The 20,884-nt window shown below is 37.0% G+C and overlaps 3 protein-coding genes and 1 long non-coding RNA gene across 10 annotated transcripts; 2 read left to right on the top strand and 2 right to left on the bottom strand.

The window, feature by feature from the left end:
* Positions 1–5,589: 5,589 nt before the first annotated feature.
* On the bottom strand, positions 5,590–9,998 carry LOC147508589 (serine/arginine-rich splicing factor RSZ21-like). The gene is made up of 5 exons (XM_086601030.1): positions 9,877–9,998; positions 8,657–8,745; positions 6,937–7,141; positions 6,453–6,551; positions 5,590–6,031 (listed from the first exon to the last, which is right to left on the bottom strand). The coding sequence occupies exons 1-5, from the start codon at positions 9,963–9,965 to the stop codon at positions 6,007–6,009; spliced, it is 507 nt and encodes a 168-aa protein (XP_086457156.1). The 5' UTR covers positions 9,966–9,998; the 3' UTR covers positions 5,590–6,006.
* Positions 9,999–10,159: 161 nt separating this feature from the next.
* Positions 10,160–12,753, top strand: LOC147508588 (WD repeat protein). Its single transcript, XM_086601029.1, has 6 exons — positions 10,160–10,473; positions 10,551–10,753; positions 11,105–11,142; positions 11,225–11,273; positions 11,841–12,002; positions 12,253–12,753. The coding sequence occupies exons 1-6, from the start codon at positions 10,190–10,192 to the stop codon at positions 12,411–12,413; spliced, it is 897 nt and encodes a 298-aa protein (XP_086457155.1). The 5' UTR covers positions 10,160–10,189; the 3' UTR covers positions 12,414–12,753.
* A 422-nt stretch (positions 12,754–13,175) lies between these two features.
* On the bottom strand, positions 13,176–15,754 carry LOC147508587 (putative potassium transporter 12). The gene is made up of 2 exons (XM_086601028.1): positions 15,072–15,754; positions 13,176–14,594 (listed from the first exon to the last, which is right to left on the bottom strand). The coding sequence occupies exons 1-2, from the start codon at positions 15,280–15,282 to the stop codon at positions 13,516–13,518; spliced, it is 1,290 nt and encodes a 429-aa protein (XP_086457154.1). The 5' UTR covers positions 15,283–15,754; the 3' UTR covers positions 13,176–13,515.
* On the top strand, positions 14,476–20,147 carry LOC147508586 (uncharacterized). Of its 7 annotated transcripts, none has more exons than XR_015218083.1 (4): positions 14,476–14,632; positions 16,345–17,639; positions 17,740–18,460; positions 18,714–20,147. It is a non-coding gene; the product is annotated as an uncharacterized LOC147508586 (long non-coding RNA). The 7 variants fall into 7 exon arrangements; XR_015218084.1 differs by lacking the exon at positions 14,476–14,632 and having other exon boundaries at positions 16,328–17,095; positions 17,182–17,639; XR_015218085.1 differs by lacking the exon at positions 14,476–14,632 and having other exon boundaries at positions 16,329–17,639; positions 18,714–19,021; positions 20,013–20,124.
* The last annotated feature ends 737 nt before the right edge of the window (positions 20,148–20,884 follow it).

Here is a 20,884-nt window from a genome sequence, read left to right as displayed (position 1 = left end):
GGTCAAGGTGTAGCAGATGCTCTCTTTGGTGACTACGGATTCACTGGAAAGCTTAGCTTGTACGCACTTGGTTCAAGACTGTCGATCAGCTTCCAAATTTCCAGTGAATGTAGGTGACCCGCATTATGATCCGCTCTTTAGAGTAAGGAAAGATTACCCATAACTTAAACGGGTCTTTTAAAGGAAAATAATATAGTGGTTTTAAATAGAGCCTCTGTACACACTCTGAAAGTTTATAACAATCTAATTATTAATATATAGAGATCGAAAAAAAATTAGGTGATTCAAAGAAAACAATATAATTGTGGGAATTGAAGTTGGGAAACTTAAAATTGGAAATGTTGAAAGTTGTGATTGCGTTACTTGTCCGCGGAGAGAGATTGTCTTCACAAAGAACAGAGTGCCCAAGAGATTCTCTTGGAGTCTTGAGAACTATGAGAAGTGGGAAGGGTTTGAGAGATCGAGCTTGTTAACGTGAAGATAGCATTGCCACGTAGGAAATCCATGTACACCTCATATGTACTTCGCTATATAGAGAGAGGTGATTTCTTTTGATCGTAAATTCGTAATAGTTTTTTGGTCCTTCACTGTTCACTCCTTCCACATTGAATTATTTGATAAACCTAATGGAATCACCAATCACTTGTTCCACTCCATTAAAATTCAACATAGTTTTTTTTTCCCTCAATTTGAAAATCTGATATGTTATTTGATATCTAAACTAAATCGGATTTACAGGTCAAGCACGCTGCTACAACTTGTGTCACAAGTCCCTTGTCATTGCAGGCCATCCATTAGGCAACTTAGGCGCCCGCCCACCTAAGGCCTCAAATTTAGAAGGCTTAGAAATTTATTTATTTCTCTTTAAATGTGTTTGATATTACTATGTTTTTGAAAAAATAAATAAATACTGACATTAGAAATCAATTTGGTTCTCCCACGCACTAAATTTTAGGATTGAATTGGTTTTAAGAAAATTTATTCCAATAGTCCAATACAACATTTGCATCTAGAAGTTACATGACAAATCCAATTGTTACAAGTGCGTACTTATCAAACACATACTACCATTTCCTGTTTCACCCATTTTCATTATTTTACTCATTAAGTTCTTAACTATATTTGTCCATTAATCATCTCTTACTCACAAATTGGTATATATTATTTATGTATTTCGAAGGAAATCAATCTACTATTCACTCTTGTATATGAAATTGAGGATTTTCATTTTTAATATGAATCTTATAATCTACTATTTTTTTTTTTTCCGTTAATTTTGTAATGAGTTTAGAAGAAAAAAAAAAGGCCTCACTTCGCTCGCCGCCTAAGGCCACATCTAGGCTTGAGCCGGCCCTGTCCCTTGTGAATGTCAAAACCTACCCTCCTAAACATATATTTTGACGCAAATAACTTATGACACTAAAAATCTAGCTGCAAGTACATGTGTTAATGGGTACCCATTTAATCAGAATCGAAACTGCATAAAAAATCATGGTTACAGTTCCTAAAATTCGGAATCATTTAAAAATGGGTACTAAATAAACTGGACCATATAGTATTTTAAACAAAAGAACCGGATCATAATCAGAACCAGACTAGAACCGAATGTTAAGTTATTGTACTTTTAATATAAAAAATATATAAAAACTCAAAACGTTCATTTATATATTACTAAATTATATTTATTAGAATAATATGTAGTTTTCATGGTATTTAATGTTATAAATATTATAAAAATATATCTTACAACTTTAAATATATGATTTTATTTAACTTTATTATTGAATGACATAATTATTTATATTAATATTTAAAAACCGACTCGTTCGTGTGGTATTTTTGTATTTTTAGTACACATACTTTAATAAGACCAATAAAAAATATGTGTAAATAGTGAATTTTTTAAGAATTGAAATGATGAATCAGAACCGGAAATACCCGCTAGGAACCAGTAATTATGGGTAAGGTTTCACAATTTTAATAACCGCAAATAACTAGAACCAGAACCAGAATCAGAACCGCAAAATTTAATGGTTCTTAGGTCTTACAACACTAAAAAGCGGACGAGAACCGGACTATTGACACCCCTAGTTGCAAGTATGCATTTTTATTTTACTCTATTTTAAACAATTGCAAAAGCGCCATTGACATTCTGGCACTAACGAGTATTCAATATTCACTATTCAAATTTGTGCTCATAAACATAAACATTATAGTGGTATTTTGTGCAACTCAACAATGGCGTGTGGAAAAGTGTCTAATGTATGCATTTTGTGAATGACTTCTTGAGAAATATTTCAAAGAAAACGAAAGAAAAATTCAGAAAAAATAGTTTTTAAATGGATATATAATGATATGGAACTGCTAATGTTTTTGTGTTTCTTGTTAGATATATACTTACATTTCACATAAAAAAAATAAATGACAGACACTACAACAATTTGATGATGGGTCGCGGTATTGACACCCCTATAAATGGGACTAGCACCATTTTGACCAATTCAACGGTACTAGCACTTCTCCATTAAATACATAAAAAATACTAACGGCAAGCAGCTGCCACGGGATCGCACAATCCATGGCATCGGGTTGCCGCGAGATCCCATATCCCACGGGAGGTAGTTGCCGTGAGTCTTTCAATTTTTTTTTTTAATAGCCACAGTAAAAAAAGTTAGTTGCCGCGAGATGATTTTGTTTACTAAAAATAGAGTCTTTGCTTGTGTTAATTTTCAAAACTTTTCTTTATTAATTTGATTACAAAATTTTCTTATAACATAAACAAAATTATGGTTCGATTGTATATTTTTTTTGTCATAGTTTTGGTGTTGTTATTGGAGTGTATAAATAAACTTTAAAAAAAAACGAGGTATCTATATGTCATGTGTGTTTAATATGCAAAATTTGAAGTGAAAAAAAACAAAAAACACAAAAAAAATATACCGCGGCAACTGCCTGCCGTAGGATATGGGATCTCGCGGCAACTGCCTGCCGTGAGATCTATCTCACGGCAACTGCGTGCCGTAGAACGATGGGTATGTGGAGTATAAAATGACATAACAAAAATAACCATTATTATTTTACTTTTTGTCAAAGGGGTGTTAGTCCCATTTATAAGAGTGCGAATACCACGCCCATTTGATGATAGGACAACACTTTTTTAATTGCCTAAGGGAGGTTTCAATTGCCTAATTACAGTAGTTATCGTAGCAAACGTCTTGACATAATAAAAGTCGAAGCGGTTTTAATTTGTCCAAAACTCCAGATCAAACTTGTACCTAGGCAAAAACCAAAAAGAACGCCAATATCCTTCTGGCATTTTGGCTGTGGTGTTGTCACGTGGCTGCATCCTATCACCAGTTCACCGCACTCTATTTTTGTCTCAACTCACCACCATTTGTCGAAAATGTGTTACTAATTATATATTAAGAACCAATCTAGCATTAAGTACTTTATTAGTCGGTGAGAACACAGTAGTTGATTCCATTTCCAAGAGATCAACGTCACTAGAGTCATCATCAGCATTGATTTGAATAATTCAACATGACATGATGTTAACCCAGTCATGGCATCAAGTCATTTCGTAAAAACACCAAGCCCACTGGCCACTACACAGCATATCTAATCAAATGTGTGGTGTTGTGTACATTGCGATCCGGTCTCCGGGAAAATGAATGTCCTGAAAGCAGTGCTCCTTGAAAATTAGCCAAAACCCACAAGTTGCATGGAAAAAATAAAAGCACCAGTGAGCGCACATATTTGTTTGGAAAATAATGGAAGTGGAAAGCATGTAACAGGAATATAATGAGCACGGGGGGTTGCAACAAATCCGATATACTCATCTAGTTGTATCTATCGTCATGGCAAAGGTTGCTGGACTCAAATTACATCAGTTTTCTTGACCTCTCTAGTATATTCAGATTTTAACAGAGTGTGAAACATGCCCTGTCAAACCCCAAAACTAAATAGATAAATAGACCAACATATAAATTTGACATATTAAACCTGAAAGTTCAAAGTTTTTACTAATGACTTATGTCAAGGTGATCTCCAACTACATTAATATAGAGCACTTCTACTCCGATTCCCTAATTTTGACTCCCTATTTCTACATTGCAAATTTGCAATCGAAAAGGTCACATATCTGGATACGGATCAATGGTGTTGAGCCTTTTTATTCGAGAATGTGTCTCGTGGTCGTGGAGGAGAAGGAATTGCTTTGTAGGACCTTTGCATGCACATCAGCACATGGAAGAGTACTGTTTTCCCGAAGACCAAGTAAGAAACGATTTTCATTCACGATATTGCTGTCGGCTCTGGGCACCACGTACATTCATATACATTAGGGAGAAGGGCTTCGTGATCGAACAAATTGGGACTCTCCACTTTAAAGTGAAGGAATTATTAGATTAAAGAAAAATAAAAAGCCCACGCACATACTGACGTACATTCCTTCACTTCCCTCAATATCATCTGAATGACTCGGAGAAATACGTATGCATACTGCATAGCACCATAGTACAAAATATCACAAATGATATCGATTTCTGAAATCTCGATATATATCATTAATATATCTCTTTGTATGGAGATATTTTACATCGAAACATTTGTCAATATCATCGATATATCAATAAATATCAAACAATCATCGATAATTTGTGATATTTTATGCTATTATCATAGTCTTCAACTCTACATGGGCTCATTCTGTATTCATAAAGGAAATAAGAATAAAAACAAAAGATAAAACAGAAAATTGTTCAATCAGATCCCCTCATCCCCCCACCCAATCATCAACAACCCAGCAACCCTTATCTTTTCAACAAAACACAACTTATATTATTCTTGTTCAACTTCTTTTTATACACAATTTCTTCAATTTCTTGTTATGCACAAATCTTTTTAAGGTTTTAATATTAGTGATGAACCTATGAAATTCTTGAGCACTTGAGTTGAGAACTTGAGGTAGTTGGCCAAATAGTTTTTAGGTGAAGAAGAAGAAGTCAGGAAAGAAGATGAGGGACTTCAAAATTTTAGATCTATTTTTTTTTCTTAACATTCAGACTTGAGTATGGAGCATACGCTCTTGAGGCTTTGCCACATCGAGAAGGTTGTGGTTTTATCAAATCAATGCTTTAACTTGCTGTAAATTTTAACTAATTTCTCAATTTTTGGGAGGATATATCACAATATTTCGTGATTATATCGTGATATTTGATGATATATCGACGATACTTACAATTGAGTCAGTTGAAGATATCTGACCCGCATATTATCGTATCCTTTTCTAAAACTTCGATAGATTTCATAAAATATCGCAATATAACACGATATTTTGTACTATGCATAACACTACCCTTCTTGTTCCTTGTGGTGGTCGTGATAGTGGGGTGTACCTACAATCGCGACACTTCTTTACCCACAAATGTGCACAGAAAAACCGGCCTGTAGCCTAGCGCAGGTTAAAGAAATAAACCAACAAAATATCTACAAAAAAACCAATAAAATACTGGTCGAGCCAGAGAACATGAATCACGGAAGTATCAAACACCTTAGGCAATAAGACCAAATTCCATCAACTCAAGCGGCATCAGGTTGGGCAGAGGGCAAAAATTATAGAAGTGTACAAGCATGAAGCCAGTTATAAATCAGAAGTGTACAAGCATGAAGCCAGTTATAAATCAGAACGAGTTCTATAACAATTCAAGGAGGCCAGTTATGAATCAGAACGAGTTCTATAACAATTCAAGGAGGCAGAACTTGACACAGAGCAAAGAAGACGCGGATCTAACCCTTCTTCATTTGTACAATGACCACGATTTAATAGTAAAAATACACTAACCAAAGTTGACATGAATACTATCCAAATCCAAGAGGTTCAGAATTCTGCCAATACGACATAGTTAAAAACCCATAATAATATCCTATTGCTACCATCTCAAACCATCTAATCCACGAGTAGTCCCAGTACAACCTTTCGATCCATGCCTAAGATAAGCTTCTGCTTCAGCGTCGGTCTCTGTAATGATATCTGCATACAAATTCATTGGCAACTATAAAGTTCTTGTATATGAGGCTCATTATGAGGAAAACAGAGGAAGAAACCACCATAAAATTAGCAACATAAGAGGTAAAACGATGAATTAACATGTACAGATGAACAGGAAAAAATCCAATCTCCTCACTTTCCAAAACAATGGTAGAAACTTACTACTGGACCAGAAGCACAGAGTCTAGATCAAAGAACAGAATCTGTTTTTTTTGCCGTCAAATACTCAAATAGGCGCCCAGAGTGGAATCATCATACAGTCGATCCCACTTCCATAAACGTGCACAATATGAAATTCTAGGAGCATCTTTATGGCCTACCATATGGGAAGCTTCTATTCTCCCTCCTATGATCTACCACAGAACAATTTAAAGGAATTTCTCATGCAGCAATAGAGCTTTACCCGTTAGAATATGGTGACACCTCGCGTGAATATCGTGGCGATCTGCTGTATGTAGGTGGGCGAGGAGAGGGACTTCGACGCCTACAAGGACTGTAGCTCCTGTTACAGAAGCAATCAAAACTGAGACAACAGCATTCAGTAGAAAGGCATTCAACCTAGCTAAGACAGTAACAGCTAAGACATGAATACACCATTCATCTCCAGTTCTCCACTCCTTACACAGCCCAGCACAGAGCAGACCCTCAATCCAATGGTCAAAGCTACGCTATCTCTCTTGGATTTGGGGTGGGGGTGGGGGTTAAATAATAAACTAGTTGACCACAGCAAAGCAATGCCAGTGGGACATGGACTCGGCTAATCATTGGTAGAGACAGCTACTATAACCAACATGCAAGCTGAAGTATGCTTAGGTCCCAAGGGTGGGAAAATCTTATTAAAGAACACATCGACTAAATCCTGCAATGCACTGTTATAGAGACTACACCTTCGACCATAGCTTGGGCTTCTACGGTATCTAGGGCTGGGAGTACGATGCCTTCCAGGACCAACACGCAAACGACATTCTCGAGCAAAATGACCTGCCTCTCCGCACTCATAACAATTCAAATCAGAACCCCAAGAACGACCTCTGCCACCACCACTCCCACCTCTAGTGTTGTGAGAGAGCTCAACTCTCCAACCATGCTTACCTATTCCAACAGGAAAAAGAAAAAGTCAAGTCATAAATACAAGGAATCCCCACAAAAAATATTAAAACACATACACACAAAACCAGTATAATGTTATGCTTTATGGATGGTTACACAGACAAGCAGAAGACTAAAGCCAAGAAGTACCATAATACAACTATACAAACGCAAGCCATTTCGCTACGTAGCATTTCTTAAAGTCCTACCACAACATAAAGACGCTTGAGTTATGTGCTAGAGTATAAATCAAATTAATTTCCTCTTGTAATTAACTGTCAGAACATTGCATGTCTCTTGGTTTAAATCTTAGTTTCCTTCTCGTTTTCCTCACTTCTTCTTCTTTGGTAGTTTTCAATAAATAATTATGCTGACCGTAGTACAATATCTTGTGTCAGTCCAAAATAAGAGTATCTAGAAAAACCGGCATTTTTGATAAGTTTGTTACGTAAGGACCCTTAAAAGCAATATTCCATGATATTTTAGGTAACTACAGAGTTTCAGTGCCTCAATTTCTGTAAAACACTAAATTTTGCGACTTTTTGCAAAATTCTAGACTTTTTTCAGGACCCTTTCACTGATATTGACGGTACGGTTACAATCATGTTTTGTAAGTCTACTGTGTTTTTCAGTTGGGAAAATAGAATTCCATTTCATGAAGGAAGGAAACCAAAAAGTACTACATCCAACAGAGGGGGTGTATAGACATATGCATGGAAACTAAGACATCCCATAGGTTGGGATTCTTTAAGCCCACTCATCCATCGCTAAGCCATCCCACCTTTTGCTCAGTTAGGTGGTAGACCCTTAAGCCCATTCATTGTTCCCCCATGACACCATCCCACCTTTTGCTTACTTAACTGGTAGATCCCAAAGTACAAGATTAAGATAGAAAAGAATCCCAATTACCACAATGTCTTGGAATCTGAGCCACTTATGAGTTAAACTCAACTTAAATCAAAGAAGAGCTACTTGAGGTCAAGTATGATTAAGTGTAAGCCTCGGTCTTCATGCTCAAGTCTTCTTACTTCTTACTATTATTGCAAATGATTTGAAACTCTTCAATTGCCCAAAACATCTGTTCCAGGAAGCAGGCAGGCAGCAAGTTACAACTTGTTGTATGGTGAAGTGAAGTTGTAAGTGCTAGGGTTGGATAGATATTTGATGTCAGATGTCAGATACTTGGTTTAGATGAATAACAGATTATAATTAAATTTTCCTTGAGAACTTTCTACTCAACAAATCTTTGCCAAACAAAGCATGCCTTAGCCTGGTGTTCTATGGACTCACTTATGTTGGATTTGCTAAGCAAGTCATAGCTTAACATGGCAATTATACAACTGGTTTTCATTTGTCAGGAACAGCCTCCTTAAGAAAAAGATTAAAACAAATAATGGGAGGTATGTTACTTGGTATTTTCTACACCTACACGTAATGTTTTTTTCAAAAAAGCTTTGTCATATTATGTCTAGCAATTTAAGAGACAATTGTGTGCGCGAGTAATCCAAATTAGCTTACCATCCACTTCTCGAATCGCATCTAGTGCATCCCTACGATCATCGAAATCAATGAAAGCATAACCCGGAGGTTTCTGTGCAACCCATATACTGCCAGCATAAACAAACATATATGGTGCAGATCAAAAAGCATTCATTAAAACACCAATTAAAACACCAAAGCATTCATTATATATATCGAAAAAGCATTCACCAAGCATATGAAAAAGCATTCATTAAAACACAAAGGGAGCTGAATAAAACTGATATGCTCAATTAAGGTGTCTATAACTATAAGTAAAGGAGAACCAAAGTTACTTATTTACACACACTAAAAAGAGATACATAGCCCAAGAAAATTCAATAAGCAAGCCAATCTTGTCATGCATCAAATGCTTTTCCACTGGTTAAAACAAATGGATACAATCTTTTAAATACAACAAAGCTAAGCCATTAGCCTTCAACTCATGCTCATAAGGAGGGGCGAACACCTTCCAGAAAGGCAGAGAAGTAATTAGCATGACCCCAAGCATACTTCAACAACAAGCAGCAGCAGGCCTGACCATGACCATATCTAGAAAGCAAAACTCTCGTAGGAATTTCTTCACCACATTTACAAAGGAAATTTCCAAGGTTTCCAAGGCGTTCTTCTTAAAGAGTCTGTGATCTAGGAAACAATGGCCTCTTTTTTATATTACACAAACTCCATACTTGCCAATTAATACCTATGGGCTTCATTAAATTGTTTCAAGCAAAATTCATAATCCGATTCAAAGGTTCTAGTTTCTGGGCCACAATCACCAGGGCAGAAACACAATCACCAGTTCCCCATTAGAGCCCTTCCACCAAACCAACTTCCAAGTTCCGACTAAAAGACAAAATCTTGTTGGAGGGAAGTTGACATGGACAGAGAAAGAATCTACGATACATTATACACCCGCTTCCTCCCCTCAAAACCCAAATCCCATAAAAATAATCAATAATCACATGCGCTATGGATATTATGCAGATAGATAGACTTTGTCAATCGTCGCATTTATGACTGCTAAGCATTGTTAGATGTTCTTGGCATGTAAGTCCCACCAAAGACAAGAACGCCGTAAAAGATCGATTAATTTGTTATGAGATTATTAACACATCTCAAACCTCTAGTGAAAATCATACACTGCCTTAGATATTAACACTCAAAACAATACAATATTACAAAAGTCCATATATTCCATAAAAAAAATTAAAGAATACCTTCGCAAGGGTCCGTAGGAACGAAATTCATCTTCCAACTCCTTTTCAGTCACTCTTGCGTCCAAACTTCCAACATACACACGTGCCATTATCCCAAACAAATTTCCCTACGCAAAACAAACAAGAAACCAACATGTGAATCATATAATCTTTTTACGTAGTCTTTTTAGTCATAATCATAACACATGCATGCAACATCTTGGTGACCGTGCGTGTGAGATAAAAGGAAAAAGTCAAAGGGGCTTTTTTGTAGCGGGCCTGGGCTTAAATGATATTCCGTCAGACAAAATCTTTCCACAACTCGGAAAAGAAAATGCTGAGCTTCAACTCCCTAATAATAATAAACTCCACCGCCATATCTCAAACCTTCCCAACTCAATTTTCCAGCCAATTATTCCATTCGGAATTTGGTAAGAAGCTTTCATTTCATCAAACACCAGTCAAAGCCCGTGTCAAAGTCAAAGCTGAGTCAGCATGGGATGAGAAACCGTACGATATGTTTTATTTGGACGAGCAAGATATCGCGTCTTTTCTCGACCCGCCAAAAGAATTGATTCCTTTGGACCCGTCGTCATACAATCCCGCTAAGTACATCTGGTGAGACATAACTTAAAAGAACAGTGTTATTTGTTGTCAACTTTATGACACGTTGCTTTGTGTTGATGTATATATAGGAAAAAAATTGAAGATATACCTGAGGAGAGGCGATACCGGTTACTTAATTTGTTGAAGCCTAGGCTAATTTCAAGACTTTGGGAAGTAGCCGGCACGCGATATGAGGATGATAAGTTAGTGAAACAATGTGCTTCTTCTACTCTGCTTTCTCACGGAGATAGTGCAATGCCACTGGAATATTGGACTTGTCGAACAAGTGGAGGTACTACTGCTTCTTATAGTAGATTGATTATAGATAATGTAAGTAAGTGTTTGAATTACATAAGGGAAGTGTGGATGATGGTGATTAAAAGGAAGTGTATATGACACTGTAATTGACTTCAGAGTAAATGTTTGTGTGTAATATACTTACCATGAGATGGAGCCATATTTTTTCCATGATTTTCATATTGAAATTGTTCCGTCATATATGGGCTGGAAACAAACTAGTGCATAGTGAAAGATTGTACTCTAGACTCACTCAGTGTTTCTCATTTGAAGGCTTTGTTTCGTGTATTCTTAGTGCTCTTGGAATTCTTCACTCATTTTTTTGTTGTTCAATGTTATGGATCAGGACAAGCGCCTATTGCTTGGATTAATTTTTTCAAGAAGGTGAGTCTTGCACCCTATTTTCATTCATTCTGTTTAGCTGTCATGTTTTAATTCTTTTCTCTTGTGTAATCATTCATTTCAGGCTATATTTCGTACTAAGGATGGGGAGACGTGTGGACGGATAATTATTGGTATCTTGCTAAAACTTTGAAGTATCTATCTCTTATGGCTCACATCTTGATGTGGATAAGGCTGTTAGTCATACTCAATACAATTTCTTCATTCATGATATAAGTGTTTAAACCTTTCCGGAGCGCATCAGACCTATATACGACCAATCCTGTAGGCTCTAGCCTAAGATGTGTCACATGTATTCCAGGAACCTTGGGATTCAATTCAGACCAGCTGCTCATACTTACCATTCTACATCATTAATGATTGTAATATTGCTGTAGAGTAGTTGCTATTATGAATCTTAAACAAGTAAACCAGGTATAGGCCGTTGTGTGAATAAGCGATCAAATTGACATTCAAGTGCAAACACAAACTATTAAGTGAGAGTAGACCAAATCGTCAGTAGAAAGTGACCGACATTGTGTTTCTTTGGGTGGATCAGCAGTTCTTCCAATTCTTCTGATAGAGAGTTAGTAATCTTATATCTAATGAACTGGGTTATTATAAGTGTTCAAGTTAGTCATACTCTTTGAAGTGATGACCATAAGTTAGTATAACATCCTAACTACATTGTGTATCTTTAGGTGGATCATTTCTATCTGGCCTTGCGAATTCCTTTAGTCCATTGTACTTCATGGTGAAACAACAAAAGGAAGTGATGGCAACAGAACAACCTTGTGATGTGGCATATGAATTTGGAGATGGACTTCTGGATGTTGATTACCCTAATGGCTTCCCAAGACCAGGTATTGCTGCGATATGCAAGGAGCTTCATACAATAAACCATCTCACTGGCCATGCATTCTTTTTGTACTTTTCTTGGTAGTACCACAGGATATGTCTCTGCTTCTTGTTATCGTGGCTATTGGTATATTTGTGTATACTGATCTCATCGTGTCTATAATCACATACTAGCGAATTAGCTCAACCTCATCTTCAATCTGATTCCAGTGCTATAGAATTCAAACTTCATATTTTTTATTTTTTATTTTTCAGTAAAACATCCGTGGCCTTTCAATGATCATGTGGTTGTGTACATACGCCATGTGGGACCAGGCGTATTGGTAGGGCAAGGATGGCAAGAAGGGAAAGTACTGGAGCAAGTGCCTAAAAGACTTTGTGGGGAGATTGTGATGGTGAAAGATTATAGGTCCTGAAGAGAAAGAATTGAAAGGAGGTTTTGCTCTTTCTGACCCCCCCATCTTTAGGTGGTTAGCAATTTATGACAGGCTCATTGATTTTAAGTTGCAGTCTATGTAAAATATTTTCAATTATCAAAGACTTGTAAAGTCTTACTCCTTTCTCAGAATCTGGCTTCTATTGTTGGCCGTTTGTTATAATTTGGAGGTTTAGGTAAGCATGTCCATCTCTGTGGAAGAATTTCAAGTAAGTATTGTTGTACTTTCAACTATTAATCTTGAATTGTAGGATATATAATGATCAGCTAATGTATTGAGCAAAGTTAGTTAAGGAAATGAAGAGAAAGTAAGCAACTAAGCATATATTCCCCCATGAGTGAACTTTTGTTTGTATTTTTCTGAGAGTAAATATTTTGCATAGAACCTACTTATCGTTTCCATGACTTATGATGAGGATATGAGGTATGTGACCATTTATTCCATAAACTATTTTACTGTGTCTATATTTTGCGTAAACACTAGATGCCAGGCTTTTTCCAATAAATTACAACCCCATTTCCTAAATTGTAATGTTAATAACACTTGTTGAGATTGTGGAGACAATGAACAATGCCACTAATGTTATATTTTTCTGTTTTTTTTTAAATATAAGATATGAATTCAGTGACTGCTGAAGTTATTCCTTGGGTATTTTCTTTCATATTCTCTCATATGCCATAGTGTTCTCCAAGCTGTAAAGTGTTGACTTTCCGAAATCTAACACAACCATGCAAGGATTCATTTTATGACAAATCTAAAGAACTTCATGTCAGAGTGTCAAACTAACATAAGTACATAACAAATCCAGTCATTTCTATTTGAATATGATTTTAACCAGTTGTTATTTTTGATAAATCTATTTGTTTGAGATTCTGTTTCTAGAATCAGTATGAACTATGAACTAACAACTTTGTGGGACCTTCATGCTCTTTTTTCTTTGATGGCCTGGTTGTAACACTCCACGGACGAGTTCTTTTGAATGTTTTTCTTTGGATGGGCTTGTTGTAACACTCCAAGGAACAGTTCCTGCTCTGCTCAAGGTTTTGATTGCTGCCTTCTGTACAAGGAAAAGTCTTCATTTCTAAACCATATAAGTCATGCTAACCTGTAAAATGTTGGCATTTGGGTTGCTTAGACTTGCAGCTCCAGCTCTGCAATTCCTTCTCATGAATGCATAAAAGTAATTTATGACCAGCTTCTTTAGAAACAAAGATTTTTTTCGAGCCCTCACATTCGAGTGAGTTAAAAAATGTGTAACTCCTGCATCCTTAGCTTCACGGAGGGCAAAAAGCTCATACTCAAGCCCAGGATCTTCATCCATATACAAAGGACTAGCTGGTAGATCCTGCAATCTTTGCTCAGTAACTGTTCCAACCAGATTCCTTCTGGACAGTAAAGGTATTCGGAGTTCTCTGGAATCGTCCATCACCAATTTAACCTGTCCAAGTTGTTCCTCTTCTTTTACCATTGAAGGTACCTCATCTTTTGAACCTGATGTTTCAGTCTCCAGTTGTATTTCAAGCTTAAGGTTCTCAAGGCAAAGATGCTTTGCTTCAAGTCGCAAAAATTCCTCTAGACTCTCAATTAATAATTTCTCGAACAAGAAAACTTCTTCCCATGCATCCTTGTAACCATATCGTGCAACACAGCGGAACATGTGGTAGTCTTTGGGGCAGAGTCTATGAAAATGAAATCTCTCTTCTTGAGGTACAATTGGTACTGTCACATATTTTACACACACAAAGACTATAGTAGAGTGCATAGCTGGAAGGTTCACCAGAAACTGCCCAAGAATGGATGGAATCCCTTGAACAAGCTCATTGTAGATCAAACCAATTCCTGGAACGCGGACAGTACCGAGGCTGGATCCCAGTTCAAACATTACTTGCTTTGATATCTTTTCTCTTACTTCACTTTGATACTTCAAGACACTGCCGTAGTTCCAGGTGAACATTACAAAAAGAAAGCAGGCTGAGAAGGCAAGTGGGAGCCAACCCCCCTCACGAATCTTTGTTAGCACTGATGATAGGTAGACGGCTTCCAGTGTCCCAAAAACAGCAGGGAAGGTCAAGGCTAGAAGTATTTTCTTTTGCCATATCAGAAGCAAAACGAGTGTCACAAAGATGGTGCGCACCATCATCACCCCTACCTCAGCAATTCCTGAAATACCTTCTGATTGTTAGTTGATACAGATACAGGTAACACACATTCTTCCATAATTATGATTATCTTCTTTTTTCCTTTCATTTTATTTGTCACTTGGCCTTTAAGACCATAAAACATGATCTGCTTTTTTGGGGAGGTTAGTTCATCATCTGCAGATTGTGCCATGACTGCACCAAGTTACCTTTCTTCTTACCATCAAATTGCTTATGCCACCAATTGTGCCATGAACATGTACACATATTTGACAAAAGTTGTATCCTTTTGGTCAACTATGGGTTTTTATGGCTAATTTTAGGAGTTAGTTGATGTGAGAAGCAGGGAAGAAAATACAACGTCTCTTATATAAATCGATGGGCAAAGAGGGGAAGCCAAACCTTGAAGAGCTTGAACTGTGATACTGGCATTGTGAATCGGGGCGGGGGTGGGGGAGGGATTTGAAAGAAAAGGTGAATCAACATTGTTTCGACTTACCATATGCATTTGCTATACTGTTGGTATTTCTGAAGGTGGCTACGACGAGTATGCACATTTTTATCAAGAACCAATTGATAGTTGGGATATATATCTGACCCATGAAACTACTTGATGTCTGGACTATCTTCAACCTCGGAAAGCAGCTTAGTGCCATCGACTGCTTGATGCACGAAAAGGTGGCTGAAATCATAGCTTGACTTGCTATCATTGCTGCTAGAGTGGCTATGGCAAATACTGGCCAGAAAAGCCCACCTTTGCACCAGGGAAAAAAGAGTTTAGATATTTATTACATTGTTTTGAACATGAAGCTTTGTTTGGCAAAATATCTGAAAGCCACATATGATAGTTGAGCTTGAGGTACAAGTGTAGCAAGAGTAATTGACTCTATCTTTATATAGGAGTATAGGGATTGGCTTTTGTTTCATTGAAGATGTTCATAGGTGTGACACACCTCCTCATCTACCCTAAATCTAGTCCTCTCCTAAGGCTCTGCCCAAATCCCAGCTTTTACCTTTCGAACAAATCAAATGGTCCCACCTATTATGATCCATTGTGTATCTGGTCAGTGATTGCTAATAATGTTGATTGACCATCCAAGTGTAAAATCTGGGGTTTTTGGGAGATGGAAGCACCCACTTGGTTACTAGGACTATTGCAGGAGGATCATATGACATGTAATAGTCAGGTGATTGACGCACTTTAGTATATATATATATATATACACGGTTTGGCTAGGGTGACATCTAACTGTGATATCCTTTATTGTACATCCTATCAAAAAATGCATTTCAACAATGAATTATTGTATGATTTTTTGTAGATATAATCTACTCTTCATGGATTATATCTCTACAAAAAATTAGCTCAATCCAATATTTCTAGCCTTGTCAAACTTAAAATTATTTCTAGACCGTTAGATAAAATTGCAAACTTAAACACTGGAAGATGACAAAGTTCCACATATTGGATTGAGCTAATTTTTTGTAGAGATATAATCCATGAAGAGTAGATTATATCTACAAAAAATCATACACTAATTCATTGTTGAAATGCACTTTTTGATAGGATGTACAATAAGAATATCACAGTTAGGATGTCACCCTAGCTAGACCGTATATATATATATATATATAAAGTGGTTTTACCAAAAAAGAAAGTGTAAAATCTGGGTCATATGTGGTCATATTGAATTTAGTGGCTTGTGACTACTAGCTTTATTGTATATCAAATCTACCTGGCACTGAAGCATAAAACACCCTATTCGCCGCAGATGGATACTTGACCAAATGGGACGCTTGACCTGTGTAAGCCAATAACAGGCAGGGGAACACCACAAAAGTGAAGGCAATCTGCGGTCAATGTATTAATTTAGACGTCACAATGATGAAGCTGGACGTGGATGTGTAACAGGTAAGCATAATCAAGTACTTTTGAAACTTGCCTTGGTGGATTTTACAGAAAAATGGCCTAGATCAGCAAACATTACTTCTGTTCCTGCAATTGAATTAGGAAAAAAACTCACAATGTGTTAAGGTGTGAATGAGGTGCAACCAAGTGTTAGGGAAGTTGACGCCCATATGTAATCATGGGTGAGCTTGCATTGCGTAGGTATGGGGTGTCTAGGTTGGCAGGAAATTCAGCATGTGCTTAATAGAAAGGTGCACATAATGCAATCATCATGCAGGGTGACATTGAAAATGCACTTGATATGATTTAAAGTTTGAAAAAGTCACTATGTATCTGAAGGTTGGCCCCTAGGTTTCTGGAATACCCAATATTTCAGCAGGACCTTGACAAACATGGAGGTTCCAGGAGCTTTAGTCTGAAATATGTTCAAATCTGGCGTGAAGGATTTTGGGTAGGCAGCGCTAATCACCTTATGGCTGTGGAATTTTTACACACATTTTCAAGGTGGGTTGCGAACATGTCAAAGCAGATATGGGCCGAGCCATGGTTTCTTCTTCTTCTTATTCCAAGACATCTGCATAGGATGCCAGCACTGAGATATAAAGGCCATGCATGTAGTGGACTCTGGGCTCTTTTAAATTTCTATTTCCTTTTTGATGCAACTGTATGAGCCTCTGGTTTGAGATTACCTGTTATGCAGAGAACACAACCTCCAAGGGCAGACCATGCTTTTCTTCCATTTCTTTGGAAAAAAAGATATATATAAGCTGGATTGATTGCTTTCAAAACGCTGAGGTCGTGCCTAAAGACGTTGTAGATCCCTATGGACGCCAGACAGAAGAACCAAAGTGCCAATACTGGAGCAAATGTCAAGCCAACTTTGCTTGTACCAAATCTCTGAATGCTGAACAATGCCACAAGAATTGATGTTGAGGTCATCACAACAGCATCTGCAGAAAGTGCAACATTTTTTTAGTGTTTACAGGTACAATCTGCTTGATTGTTTAGAGGCAGATGCCAGACCTTCAGTTTGTTAAATGGAAGGTTCTTTTCACAGTAGATTAGGAGTTAAATGGGACCTGAAGCTATCATACAAGCATTAGTTCCTCTAATCTCCTGAAAAAAAACAACGTGATTGGGGATCGGTGATCCTAATCGGTAATGCACGGCATCCATTTTTAATAGTATAAAGTTTAGAATTTTCTTCCAAAAGTTAGTTATACAAGTGTACCTGACGTTTATCATTTATTTCCTACAGAGATATGGTTCCTACATACCTTCATCAAAACCCGAAATTTCACCTTGCAAGCCACTCACAACTGACATTACTACATGAACAGAAACTTTATGAGCACTTTATTCTGAATTACGGAACACTGCTTAGAGCATGGATAACAACTTTCAGCGCTGGATGCATTTGTACGTACCTGACATTGCTGGGGTTAAGATGCCATCTCCAATAATCATGGAAGTTCCCATCAAAACCAGCAGTAGTAAAATTGTTCTGAAGGTTGCACTGCTTTCCAACTTTTCTTTTATTTGAAATATTCTTTTTGTTTCTGGTGTTGGTAAATTGAGCTTGAAGCTGGAAATGAGCTTGTCCGCTGGTTGCTGGTTTGGAAGCATGCCAACTTTTGCGTATCTGCATATTAATGAGTACAACGCAAAGGTGCCTCCTGCATATACAACTTCTCATTCATTAGACACAAGGGATGCTATCAACAAATATTCACTATACATTTTGCATCCAGAAAATAATAAGAGGAGATTGCGCACCTTCTCCATTGTCGTTGGCTTGTAGTACTATAAAAACGTACTTTGCAAAAGGAAAGAGTGCGATTGTGTATATCACCAGTGACAATGCTCCTAACACATCTTCCCTTCCTTGTACAGGAGCCTTACTGAAGACATCGGAAAAGACATACAATGGACTTGTTCCTAAGTTACCATAGACCACACCAAGGGTTTGAAATGCCAAGGTAAGAGTATACAACAATGAACGATCCTGCGAACATTGCACTAAAGTTTCAACAGGAAAGATGCCGTACTGATGTTTTTCTCACTTTGCATCTTTACCACCTACTGTATGAATCTTTGATCAACTCCTATTTTACTGTCATAAAGGATTTGATATCCCTTCTTTTCAGTGTTTCTTTGTTTTCATGTTTGGTCTGCATGCTTCATTAAGTATAATGACTTTCTAATTATATTTTTGAACGTTTCCTTCTGCAGCAGTGCTTAGTACAGAAGGTTTCTGAGCGCTTTTATCAAGTTTTTGGAGGTTGGGTTGTCCTTGAAGTCCCCAAATCCTATTCTAGGAACACATCAATAAGTCTTCTCTTTTTATTGCTATCCCAATTCACGAAGTTTCATTGCCATTTTCTGGAATATCTGGATGAAAAGGACAGATAGACATTTCAAAATGAGATAGAAGATGACGCTTCAGTATTGGCATTGCTGTGTTAGAGTTGGATCTGTGAATGTATTTTACAGGGATTTCAAGTTCAACCCTTGGAAGCATGTAATTTTGGCTATTCATGGTGAGCTTATTCCTTGTTGTTTGTGGATATTTCCATTCTAATAACTAATTCTTCATGGTCAAAAGAATGTAGCAGCAACTTGTTCCACAAACTTTGAAGTAAAAAAATTCCTGTTGATCCTAATTCTTGGGTTGTATAAAATTGGAAACCATATGAATGTACAGTGCATGTTAAGCTTGAAGTGAGTCTGAGTTTGTATTGGCTGTATTTAGTTGGAGTATCAATTGCTTTTTACCTAAAATAAGTAGGGAATAGCTGGATGAGGAAGGATTGTGAATTATTGATTTCTTAGGGTGGCAGCCTGGTATGAAGGAAAGTTACTTCTTAGCCTCTTAGGGTTCCCATTAAGTGCATTGTGGTAGCACATAGGACATGATTAATTATCCCAGCTTTGACTTGACTTAATGTCACAATTCCAAGTAAATCATATACTTTGTTTTAAGGAGCGGTATATGTAGAGTCTGATTAATTGAAAATGGGATACGGATCCTTTATGTGTTAAATAGATGGCCATCTTTCTATACCTTCATTGTTATTGGTTTGGGGTATTGTATGTTCTAAAGAAAAACTGAAACTAATGAAAACTGGAAATAAGAAATATGAATTCAATGAATGAAATTAGTCTTGGTTACATGTATGTATTTATACTATAATAGTTACAACTAACTAACATTGCTGACAAGGCATATTGTTAGTTACAGAAGTAAAACAAAATATTAACAAACTACTATAATCCTAACAAACTAAGATTTGTTCTTTCTTGTATCTTCATCATGTGTGTCATTACCCTCCCTCAAGCTGAAGTGAGAATCTCTCAGTGTAAGCTTGTGAATTAGAGTAACAAAACGTTGAGTAGAGAGGCCCTTTGTGAATACATCTGCAGTTTGATCAGCAGTACACACATATTTGATTTCTAAAAGTTTACTAGTGACCAGTTCTCTAACATAATGATAATCCACCTCCAAGTGTTTTGTTCTTGCATGATAAACAGGATTGTTGGATAGAGAGATAGCTGAAATATTATCACACCAGAGAAGAGGAGGTCGCAGAATAGGTATATGAAGATCCTTGAATAAGATACAGAGCCAATAAATTTCAGCTGCAGTGTAAGCTAAGCTTCTATATTCAGATTGATCTTCGGACGCGAGCAACGGTTTGTCTGCTTCTTTGCACACCAAGAAATCAGGTTAGAGCCATGATAGACGCAAAATCCAGTGGTTGACCTCCTATCAGTTGGGCAACCAGCCCAATCGGCATCTGAAAAAGCTGTGATATTTAAAGAACCTTTAGTAAAGTGTAAACCTTTAGTAACAGTGCCTTTCAAATACCTGAGAACCCTTTTAACTGCAGCCAAGTGATTTGATGTAGGAGAGTGCATAAACTGACATATTTGATTGACAGAAAATGATATATCAGGTCTTGTCCATGTGAGGTATTGAAGAGCGCCAATAATGGACCTATACGCTATTGGATCTTGAAGAATGTCACCACTATAAGGATCCAATTTAATAGATGTGGAACATGGAGTTGAGCAGGCTTTGGCATCTAACATGTTTGCTTTGACTAATAAATCATAAGTATATTTAGTTTGGGACAGAAAGATACCAGTTTTGTCTCTGTTTACTTCCATACCAAGAAAGAAATGGAGAGGCCCTAGATCCTTCATTGCAAAGCTGTAGCTTAATTGCTGAATGAGAGATGAGCAATATGTAGGTGAATTTCCTGTGATTAAAATGTCATCTACATAGACCAGAATGTATGTAATACAATCATCCTTGAATCTGACAAATAGAGATGGATCAGCTTTTGAAAGATGAAATCCTTGCGAGAGAAGAGCTTGAACCAGTGCTTCATACCAAACAC

The sequence above is a fragment of the Coptis chinensis genome, chromosome 3 (assembly GCF_015680905.1).
Source record: "Coptis chinensis isolate HL-2020 chromosome 3, ASM1568090v1, whole genome shotgun sequence".
Lineage (NCBI taxonomy): Eukaryota > Viridiplantae > Streptophyta > Magnoliopsida > Ranunculales > Ranunculaceae > Coptis > Coptis chinensis.
The sequence above is the reverse complement of the archived record's forward strand: the minus strand, read 5'-3'. Positions and strand labels throughout refer to the sequence as shown.

What these genes read in the sequence shown, in the direction of transcription:
- LOC147508587 (XM_086601028.1), bottom strand. Translation starts at nt 15,282, where the DNA reads ATGATAGCAAGTCAAGCTATGATTTCAGCCACCTTTTCGTGCATCAAG. An exon ending in CAGTATAGCAAATGCATATG is followed by an intron (nt 14,595 to 15,071) that starts GTAAGTCGAAAC and finishes AAGGTATTTCAG; the next exon opens with GAATTGCTGAGGTAGGGGTG.
- LOC147508588 (XM_086601029.1), top strand. Translation starts at nt 10,190, where the DNA reads ATGCTGAGCTTCAACTCCCTAATAATAATAAACTCCACCGCCATATCT. An exon ending in GACTTGTCGAACAAGTGGAG is followed by an intron (nt 10,754 to 11,104) that starts GTACTACTGCTT and finishes GTTATGGATCAG; the next exon opens with GACAAGCGCCTATTGCTTGG. An exon ending in GGATTAATTTTTTCAAGAAG is followed by an intron (nt 11,143 to 11,224) that starts GTGAGTCTTGCA and finishes CATTCATTTCAG; the next exon opens with GCTATATTTCGTACTAAGGA.
- LOC147508589 (XM_086601030.1), bottom strand. Translation starts at nt 9,965, where the DNA reads ATGGCACGTGTGTATGTTGGAAGTTTGGACGCAAGAGTGACTGAAAAG. An exon ending in TCCTACGGACCCTTGCGAAG is followed by an intron (nt 8,746 to 9,876) that starts GTATTCTTTAAT and finishes TTATGCTGGCAG; the next exon opens with TATATGGGTTGCACAGAAAC. An exon ending in GTGTCACCATATTCTAACGG is followed by an intron (nt 6,032 to 6,452) that starts GTAAAGCTCTAT and finishes ATTTGTATGCAG; the next exon opens with ATATCATTACAGAGACCGAC.